Source organism: Vicugna pacos, chromosome 7, assembly GCF_048564905.1.
Source record: "Vicugna pacos chromosome 7, VicPac4, whole genome shotgun sequence".
In the NCBI taxonomy this organism is placed as follows: domain Eukaryota; kingdom Metazoa; phylum Chordata; class Mammalia; order Artiodactyla; family Camelidae; genus Vicugna; species Vicugna pacos.
This window is the reverse complement of record NC_132993.1, coordinates 60657402-60668203: the sequence shown is the minus strand read 5'-3', so window position 1 is coordinate 60668203 and position 10802 is coordinate 60657402. Positions and strand designations below refer to the sequence as shown.

Genomic DNA, 10802 nt, shown 5'->3' with positions numbered 1-10802 from the left:
TGCAGGATCCTGCTGTCACTAATCTCAAAAATGATGAAGCCCTAGGACTAGTACTGAGGTGTCTTCTCTTTCTGTATTCTTTCTCAAGGTGATCCCAGCAATTCCGGTGGATTTATATTACCATCAGTGTGCTAGTGTCTCCAAAATGTACACATCTAGCTCAAGCCTCCTATGTGGCTCCTTGAGGTCAGGGTTTTTGTCTTTTCCCCACTATGACCCCAGGGCATAGAGAAGAGGCTGGCAAAAAGTGGTCCCTCATTAGGTATTTAATGATTGGTTGGCTGTTGAGAACTCACTTTGTGTTCACTAACTCGCTGCCTGGTTGATACTCCCACTGGGGTGTCTAACAGTCTCTTCAAAGGGTCTCCAAAGCAGAACTCCTGATTCCTCCACCTCCAAGCTCCCCACATTAGATAAATGGCACCCCTACCATCCAGTTGCCCAAACTCAAACCTAGACATAGTTGTACCTCCATCCCTTTCTCTCACACCTCCTTGAAACAAACATATCAGTCATTGGCTCTATTTCTGTATTACTGTCTACTGCTGAACAACAAATTACATAAAAATCTAGCAGTTAAAAACAACAAACTTTTACTATCTCGTAGTTTCTATGGCTCAGGAATCAAGGCATGACGTAGCTGGACACCTCTGGCTAAGGTCTCTCATGAGTTGGCAGCTGAGCTGACAGCCATAGTTGCTGTGATGATTAATTTCACATGTCAACTTAACTGGGCTCAAGGATATCCAGATAGCTAGATAGCTGGTTAAACCTTATTCCTGGGTGTGTCTGTGACAGTGATTCCAGAAGAGATTAGTATTTGAATCAGTAGGTGAGATCAACCCTCATCAACCCAGTCTGCTGAGGGCCTGAATAAAACAACGAGGCAGAGAAAGAATGACATCTCTCTTCTGACTTCAGCTGGGACCTCCATCTTCTCTTGCCCTTGAATATCAAAGCTTCTAGTTCTCAGGCCTCTGGACTCTGGGACGTACACCAGCAGCCCCTCCTTTCTCATGCCTTCAGGCTGGATTGAATTATACTACTGACTTTCCTGGTTCTCCAGCTTGCAGACTGCATAGCATGGCATATATCAACCTCCATAATCCCCCATGACACCGTAACAACAGCCACTCCCCTCTTAGGTCTGTATCTATATATCTGCATCTGTATTTATATCTGTATCTATACTATTGGTTCTGTTTCTCTGGAGAACCCGTACTAATACAGCTGTGGTGTCATGAAGGAACTGAGATGGGGTGGAGAAGGTGAGATCAGCTTCCAAGATGACTCACACAGTTCTTGGCAGGCTTCAAGGACTTGCCTGCTTCATGGACTTCTCCCCAGAGCTGCAGGAGAATAAGGTAGCTGACTTCCCCCGGGGTGAGCAATCTAACAGAGCAAGGGAGCATCCCCCCCCACTCCAATGGAAGCTGTTAATAAGCTAACTACAGAAGTGACATCCCTTCATGTCTGCCATCTTCTGTCTGCTAGAAGCCAACAACTAATTCCAGCCCACATTTAGGGGAGAGGAACTAAGCTCCACCTCTTGAGGGGAGGCAAATCAAAGAACATGTAGGCCTATCTTTAAAACCACCACAACTTCCAAATAAATCTTGAATCAGCCCATGTCTCCCTATTTCCACTGCCATCACTCTGATCCAGGCTACCGCTATCTGTAGGCTCAAACAGCCTCTTCTCTCTTCTTTCTGTAACCCTTCAATCCATTTTCCTCACAGCAGCTAGAGTAATTTTTTTAAATGTAAATCAGATTATATTGCTTCCCTGCCTCAAGTCCTCCCTATCATGGCTTCTCATCTTACTTTCTCATCATGGCTGAAAAGGCCTCACGAGATCTAGCCTTGTGCCTTTCATCTGACCTGATTTCTTATCATTCACTCAGCATAATGTTCCAGCAACATTAGACTTCTTATCACTCTATAAACATGCCATGTTTATTGCACTCCATCATTTTTTCCCTTTGCTCTCCCCATTCCCTTACCTGTACCCTGAGTTTCTTTTTCTTGTCACTCAGGTCTTACCTGAAATGTCACTTCTCCTAAGAGGCCTTTTCCAATGTGACTGTCTACAGTAGGTCTCCCTTGCATTCTCTGCCCACCAGCAGTCACTAAGACCCCAGAGCTGATATGAAAGGGTCAGCAGCAGTACAGAGTTACTGGTTGTTAGAATAGAGATGAATAGAGATGTATTTCTGTACTGGTTGGTAAACCTCCTCAACCCCCCCAGGAGGCCCCCCATAACACCAGCCATTCCTCTTCTTCTGGAAACCACCTCGTCCCTGCCACACACTCACACTAGACCATGATCCAGCAACTAAGACGTTATTGCCTGGCATGGCAGAGTCTCCAGGATTCTTCTCCCATATAGTGCCCCACTTAATTGTGCCTGACTGAGAATGTGTGATACCAGTCGCTAAGGACTCCATCACCCTTGCCTTCACAGCACTCGTCAGCATATGAAATCATCTTGTTGACCTATTTACTTACTTGCATGTAGAGTGCTTTCCTTCATTAGCACGAAGCTTGAGGAGGGCGCAGACATTGACTAATTTGTCATCTACCGTCTCTTCAACTCCTAGAGCAATTTCTGGCACACAGTAGGTATTCAAAATTTGGAGAAGACATGAAAGAATGAATGAATGGCAAAGGGTGGGGGATAAAGGAGGCAGGAAGAGCAGGGACTGAAGGGTGGGTGGGGAAGCAGACAAGAGATGCTACTCCCTCCTCATCTGACCCAGTTGATATATTCACTTACTAATTTATTCATTCTATAAATTATATAATATGTGAATATCCTTTCCAATTTGTTCTCCTCTGTGAGAACTTACAGTGGTGATTGTTAACTTTTTTTTGAAGGGACCAACCTACTTTGAAACTCTGATGAACGCAGTAAACCCCCTCCTTGGAATCACATATCCATAAAACACTCACATTAGATTTCAGTAGTCTCACAGATCCATCCCTGAAGCTCATGATAACCAGGGCCAGATCTTAAGAATCCCTGTCTAAAAGAAAAGTGAAAATTCTTAAGTACTTAATGATATCCAAAGGGCTATCAATTCCTATGAAATGGTCTACTTTCTGTCGAACTCTTGATCTGGGCCTTTGCACTTACTCTTTAAAAAAAATTTTTTCTTTTAACTGAAGTACAGTCACAGGGAACTATGTTCAATATCTTGTAATAACCTTTAATGAAAAAATATGAAAATGAATATATGTATGTATATGCACCTACTCTTCTGTCTGAAACACTTTTTCCCATAACCTCTTTGCTCTCCGTTGTTGATACGACCACATCCTACTTGCTCCTTCAGGCATCAGTCTGGAATGTACTTCAGCTAGTCTCTCTTGACCCTTAAGTCTTAAATACCCATCCCGTACACACCATGCTCATTCTTTATTATTCTTGCCACTCTGTATTACTAATACCTTATTACTTTTCAGTTTTTCTCACTAGGCTATAAACCTGTATAACAATGCCTAGTTTATGGTTATGGTCCTGATGCCTGGTACAGCACCTAACACAGGCGAAATGCCCAGAACATAGTGTTGAGTAAATAAATGAACGACTGAATGTTTGACAGCCATTACAGGAGCCCCTGGGATACCTTAATATGCCATATTTTATTGACTCTAAAATGCCATCAATGTTAAATACATAAATTATTTTAGTACTTTATTGTATTATTTTATGTGCCACTAGAAAAGAAAAAAAAATCTATCAATAATCTGTAGCGAAATGCTTAAGAAACTACCAATTATACAGTAACTTCCTATTAGAGTAGTTGAATGTTAAAACTAACAGCAATTAGAGTTGTTAAAAATGTGTAAAAAAGATTATCACTGAATCATGAAATATGAAGATTTAAAATTCATGGGAAGTTTTGGAGGTTTTTTTAAACTTAGAATGTCTTTTTATCACCAGCAACTTATAATCTAACATTTTAAAATATCCTATAAAACACTCAGATACCACCTTTACTTAAATTTTTAAATTCATTTCCTCTCCTCTCTCAGTCCTCACATGCCAAATATTAATTTGCACATGTTAAAAGTTTAGTTCCTAAATATATTTGGTAAAAAGCACATCTACTAATTCTTTTATCTTCTCACACAAACCTGAATTCACTGGATATTCAGTGAAAACCGTCAATGCATTGGCAGAGAGTCAGGGCCAAACCCAAGGAGTTCAATTCCGTGCAGGCACAGAGGGCTGATTTGGTGGCTGCACTTGGCATTCTTTCTCTAGAGGCTGTGGAACCTTGCTGGCAGTAACTGCAATATTCTCAAGTGTCTGAAAGTATGAAATTCCAATGTCCTGAGAACTCCAATAACACTATCCTGCATGAGGCAGCTCTAGTAAAAATAGAAAACATGAAAAACCCCCAAAACCAACCCAAAAAACCACCGGACTTTGAATACTGGATTCATGGTCACTTTCTGAAATTCTATCGTAGCAGAAAAAACGTCTGTAAAATGAAGATAATTCCTGTGGGTTTCCTGTATGAAGTGAGTGGAAAAAATCTGTGAAACTGCTGTGCAGATGTAAAGCAACTGCAGTGCAAATAATAAAGTGTAGAAATGAGTTTAAAAGTGCTTGCACCCACATAATCTCACAACATCCTGGTAAGTGGGATAGGAACAATGTTATTATCCCCATTTTATGCAGTCATCTAGTTAGGAAGTTTAGGAAGCCCAAATAAGTATGTGTGGCTTTGGTGATCCTAAACTTATTTGCACCTAAAAACAGAACCTCAAAGTATATAAAGCAAAAACTAAACTAGTATATTAAGCAAAAATTTATAGTATAGCAGAGCAGACTGTATCTAAAACATTACCAATTTGGGGGCAAAGAGAAAAGGGACACAGTGAAACACAGACTAGCTCTTAATACTTCTGTCTGGAAAAAGTGACACATGTTACTTTACCAACATTTTATTGACCAAGGTAAGCCGTGTGGCCACCTCTGAGTTCCACAGCACAGAGACGTGTCACTAGCCCACTGAGAGCAGGGTACCAAGAAGAGAACAAGGATATTTGGGCAACAGCTACCCAACCTACCTTGGAGCTTGAGAAAATGAGTATCTATCTAGCTTCTCTCTTGAGCTAATGAGAATAATGGTGAATGTCAGTGTCTGCTTCCCTAGAAGTAGGGGATTTCAGAAATAGAGAGTGCTCATCAGGGAAAATCCTGGAAAGGAGTGAGGGAAGCAAGATAAAGATAGGGAAATGACCAAAATATTTAAACCTCCTAATGGTAGGGCACATCTAACTTAATTGTTTCTATTAATGATATATGGTGTGTATGTGTGTTTGTGTGACTTTCAGCACATGATTTGATTGTTTTGAATATGAGTGTGCTTCCCTAGAGTACATACATCCATGAACAATCTGTTTTCCAAAGACCTTGAATTCGCTACAGAAGCCACTATTTTTTTCCGTCGTGGAAACTCCTAACAGTCCACAGAATGCTCCACCTGCACCTCATTTAGGTTTTACTTCTTAATGGAACCAATGACATTCTGCAGGTTTATGTGATACACCCAGTTAGCTGTTAAAAGCCACAGGGCTCCTCCCATGGGCAAAACCTAGAGCTTTGAACACAATGAACACAGTTTGTGGTAAGTGTTCATTTCACCATTTTCCAAAGTCGTCCCTGATGGACTGAGCTTTTTCTGCTCTGACTGTTGTAGAGACTATCAAGTTGTGTGTTAAGTGTCCATTACATTCTCTGTTCCTACTTAAGCACATTCCTCTTGGTTTTCCTCAATTGAATGACTTGCCCTTTACTGTGCTAATTATGGTCTTTGAAAATCGCTTTCCAAATAACCTCATTGCATGGGAAAAATGAGTTTTGGCAAAAAGTAAGTGATTTGTTTTCTTGTTCTAGACAATTTCCTGCAGTACTGTGACCAACAATATGAACACAAGTACATCGGTAACACTGAGTGTGCACCCCGGTCTTCTGTGATAGTGTGATGGAGACACTAAATCAGCCCCTTCCACCTCTTTTCCAACATCCTTCAGATGCAGTGTGTTAAAATCTTCGCTACAAACTAGAATGACGTAGGGAGATTTTATAAAATACCGGTGCCTGAACTTCACCTGGGGCGTGGGTAGGAGGGTTGGGGGCGTCAGATACCACTCTTCAAATGTGCCTTCCTGCTCTGCAGAGGTGGAAGAACGTATACTTCCACAACTCTCGAAAATACAGTACAGGATGTAATTTTGTGTCTTAAATCCAAAGGGCTTGAGCAAGACTAAAATTTGAAACCTTGAGGCAGTATAGCAAGCATCTGCTTTGCTAGATTGGACCTTGGCTGCAGGTGCGGCTCTGGATTCTACAGTTCTTATGATTCCTTGAACTCTGGGTTTTATTTATTGTGGCCAAAATTATCTATACTCCCACCAACGGGTGCACAAAGTTCCCTATATCCTTAATTTCCCATCAACACTTGGCAGTACAGAGCCCTTTAATTTTGCTAGCCTAATAGGGATAAAGTAATTTAAGAGTGCTGTTTTAATTGGCACTTCTCTGATTACTAAAGACTGAGCTTTTCATGTGCTTCATTTTTTTCCCTCCTTTCCTGCAAATTGCCTCTTCACACCATTTGCCTGTTATTCCTTAGGGTTACTATCTCCACTTTGTTATTCTCAAGAGTTCCTAATATATTCTACTTATTCATACCCTTTCAGTTTAACATTGCAAATATTTCTCATTCTGATATTCATCTGCTATCTTTGTCGGTCGTGTCCTTCTCTGATCTCTGATCAGGAATCCTAAATTTTGATGATTCAAATTCAATCAAGTTTCTTGTTTTAGGGTTTATATTTTTGAAACTTTGATTCAGAAGTCCTTCTCTAACCTTACATCATAAAGATACTCTCCTGTATTGTCTTCTATTAACCCTAAAGGTTACAGAGTTGATGGTTGCTTGCTAGGTACCTAGTGTAGGTAGGACATAGTTTTATTTCCTTCCATGGAGTGAGTTCATTCTCCCACTTTCATTTCCTAAACAAATACCCTTTCCTTATTAATTGATGCTGCTAATTTTATCTCATATGAATTCTCCAGACAGAAATATGTTTCTGAGATCTCTGTTCTATTCCATTGGTCTATTTGGTTTTTTCTTGTACAAATACTAAACTGTTTTTATTATTAGACCTATCCCTGCCCTTCATTTTTATTTTCCGAAGTTGACTTAGTTTTTCCATATTCATGAAAATCTATTGTGATATATATTGTATATACCTCAAAGTGTATGAAATACATGTATATAGTTTTAGAATAATTATAAAGAAATATCAATGTAAACCACCATCTAAGTCAGGAAATGTAATCTTGCCAGCACTCCAGAAGTTTCTCCATGTATCTTTCCCTGACCACAATCTCCATCTTCTCCAGAGGCAACCGCTATCTTAACCGCTATTATCACTTCTGTGATAATCTTAACTTCTGTGATAACCATCATCTCCCTGTTCTCCCTAACGTAACCACCTATGCATGCATCCCCAAGCAACATTGTTTAATTTTGCCTTTTCTTGGAATTCCCCCCAAATAAAACCATTCTACATGTATTAATTTTTATTTTCTCTAGCTCAACATTATTTGTGAAATTCATTCATGTCGCTACAAATAGCTCTAGTTGTGGCATACATTGCTGTATCCTGTTTTCAGTGTATGAATTTACTGCAGTGTATTTATCCATTTCAATTTTATTAACATGTGATTGTCTCTGGTTTTTTAGTTTCTTTTAATGTGAAGTTTTTTTAAATTCTAAACTTGATTTCTTTAATGATAATAGAATGAAAATAATTTACAAACTCTTCATGAGTCAGATTAAGGAACTATGATAGAGGACACTCCCTACCTACCCAAGCCCTTCCTGTCTGGTCACAAGACTACCTAGTTAAACCAAATTTCCCAGCTTCTCTTCCAATTGGGAATAGCCATATGACTATGCTGTTATTAAGAGAATGTTAGTAGAAAAGGTTTGTGCCATTTCCTGGTTGAGACTCAAACTCAGTTTCCCTTTTACGTGGGATAGAATCCAATATAATGGAATCCAATATGATAATTGAACATAAAGATGATTATGATCTACAAAATCCATGCTCCTACATGAAAACTACTAGACCGCCACAGTACCACAGGATCAGAATTTTCACACTGATCTGTCTCAGGAATAGTCATCTGAGATCTCTGAAGTGAAAGAGAATATAAATTTTTTTTAAATTAGGAAGCATGTATATAACACTGGCATGTACAAGCACTGTTCTAAATTTTATGTATACTAACTCTTTTAATCATCTTCCAACCTTAAGTGCTGGTTACTCTTCTAATCTCAGTTTTAAAGAGGAGAAAACTGAGACTCAGAGATGGTCCAAGTTGCATGGTTAGAAAGTGACTGAACTGGGACTCAAATCCAGAAAACTGTGCTCCCCAATCTGCGCTTTTACCCACTATATGTACTGTCTTTTAGCAATGTCTGTATTCTTTAAGTTGCTATACTTGAGGTCACTTTGTTACACAGCTTAGCAAGACCTTAAAAATACAGGAATTTGAACCTAGAAGTGGGGTTCTAAAAATAACCTTAAATATGTGGTTAGATTAGAGTTGAGGAAACATATCACAGGCTGCAAAGGTGGAGACCCTTGTAATGTCATCACAAAAATATTTAAGAAAACCATTTCCTGTAGTAACTTGAAAGGCTGGCCATTTACCCAGAGAGCAACCAGAATGTTGACGTGTATTGGTTGTTCCTTAATGTTTTTAGTAGAGAATGGTAAAAAAAATTATGTGTTCAGGTAAGAACTAGCAAGCATAAAGCTGAAGGCTATAGAGAAGGTCTAGAAATTTGGTTCTATGCCCCAACAGCAGGGGGTACAATTGCTACAGCTCATAGCCTTTCCCTCCGTTAGGATAGCCAAGCAATCCAGCACAGTGGGAGATTGTACTAATGATGTTGCCTCCTTATACCCATCCATTCAAATGGCCTCAAAGGAGACAACATTTAAGAGAGGAAGAGAGAAATGGGTAGACATGGAAACCAGGAAGTAAAGTTGGCTTAAAAACTACGCTCCAGAAAGAAATCTGAGTGTTGTTGCTGACTTGTGGCAATTATGGAAACAAACAGAATCAGAAGCCTATCAAATTTATAAGGTACTTACATTTCCAAAGCAATCAAACACCTGTCCTGGAAACGTCCTCAGATTCTCAAATCTATACCTGTAAGAAGGAGGCCACTAAAATTACAGTCTTTCCAGGACATACTGCAGATGTGGCCTTAAAGCATAATGTACTAGAAAGAATTCCCAAAGAGCAAAATTTGGACTCATAGAGGACATGGGAAAATACACCACTGCCAAGACATGGAACCTTCTCATTTCCTCCATGGTAGAATAATCTCATTGCTATGGACCAGAGACTGCTAAGTGTATTCTTTCTTTCTCTCTTTCTTTCTCTCTTTCTCTTTCTTTCTTTCTTCCTTTCTCTCTTTCTTTCTCTCTTTCTCTCTTTCTTTTTCTTTCTTTCTTTCTTTCTTTCTTTCTTTCTTTCTTTCTTTCTTTCTTTCTTTCTTTCTTTCTTTCTTTCTTTCTTTCTTTCTTTCCTTCCTTCCTTCTTTCTTACTAGGAGTATTGATTATAGTTATTCTGCTCATACTCAACCATTGTAATTGGATGTGTCCTGGAGACAATCATTTTATTTTCACATTTGGACCAAGTGCAGAGGTCAGAACATCATCTGGAGAGCCTGTGCTTTGAACTGGATGCAGAAGTTGGATGGAACTTTGGGTTATATTCCTTAGTGAGGGAGTCAGTCTGTGAGAGAAGGATGCAGATGGGTATCTGATGACCAAAGGGTGAACTGTAGCACAGACTAAACTGTGGAACAGACTATTGTTCACTAAAATTTATTCTTTTTTGCCTCCTGAACATACATTTCTTCAGTCATATTAAGTCACCCATTTTTCCTTGCAGTTAGCTAGGTGTGCCCATGTAATGAGTTTTTACCATCAGTAAGGGAGCAGAAGTGATGACTACCATTTCTGGTTCTGGGCCTCAAGACATGGGGTATTCCTCCCTGATGTTCTCCTTCCACTTTGATGAAACTCAGACGTGCTGGTGACCTAGCTTCTGCCATGCAGATAAATATGGTCATTCAGGCAATGGTGCAACAACATAATGAAGCTATCTGCTGCTCAACACCCACTGTCCATGCAGCTCCCCACTGCTCTGTGTCCCGGAGGCTTTATGGGCTCCATTAATAGCTCTCTGTCTTCTGGATTTTCAGTTGGGAAGGTGGAAGGGGAGTTTAGTTACGATATTTATTCCCCCTCTGCTGAGCTATCACAGGTTAACTGCCTCTTTCTACCAATGGCCAGAGCATCTGTTAGGAGAGTCTCCACATTATCTACTCTCTTCTGGTTTTAGTAACTGCTTCCACCCCTTGTTCCTTCAAATCTAGATTTGGAAGGAGTCCCTGGCCTCCCCGCACCCTCATCTCTCTCACTGCTAACAGTGGAGTGTTGTACTGTGCCTTGTCAGTTTGCCTGAACATTCCCACCCTTGTGTCAATAGTCCCCTTAAAGCACTTCCCTCAGTACCCTTGTTTGAGTGTGCTTTCTCTTTCCTGCAAGATCCCGACCAGTGATGTCTCTGGATGGCCCCATCAAGGGAAGCTGCCCCATCAATTGCTCTTCTGAGAGCTGGAAAATAAAAGAGAAATAGATCATCCATTTTTTTAAGGCATTGTATTTTTTGTTTTGTATGTTACTGTAG

At 39.9% G+C, this 10802-nt stretch overlaps 1 protein-coding gene across 10 annotated transcripts in view; it reads right to left on the bottom strand.

The window, feature by feature from the left end:
- Positions 1-2507: 2507 nt before the first annotated feature.
- The window catches only part of PON3 (paraoxonase 3), a 36382-nt gene continuing 28087 nt past the window's right edge, over positions 2508-10802 (bottom strand). For 3 of the 10 annotated variants that reach the window (XM_072964966.1, XM_072964962.1, XM_072964967.1), the window contains 3 exons: positions 10622-10729; positions 9192-9251; positions 4195-4314 (listed from right to left, as the gene is read on the bottom strand). In XM_072964966.1, the coding sequence (XP_072821067.1) occupies positions 4210-4314; positions 9192-9251; positions 10622-10729 (273 nt within the window). In that variant the 3' untranslated portion in view covers positions 4195-4209. Of the gene's footprint in view, positions 2608-2951; positions 3026-4194; positions 4315-9191; positions 9252-9689; positions 10158-10621; positions 10730-10802 lie in introns of those variants that run through there. The other 7 variants (XM_072964964.1, XM_072964963.1, XR_012074484.1 and 4 more) reach the window with 7 other exon arrangements.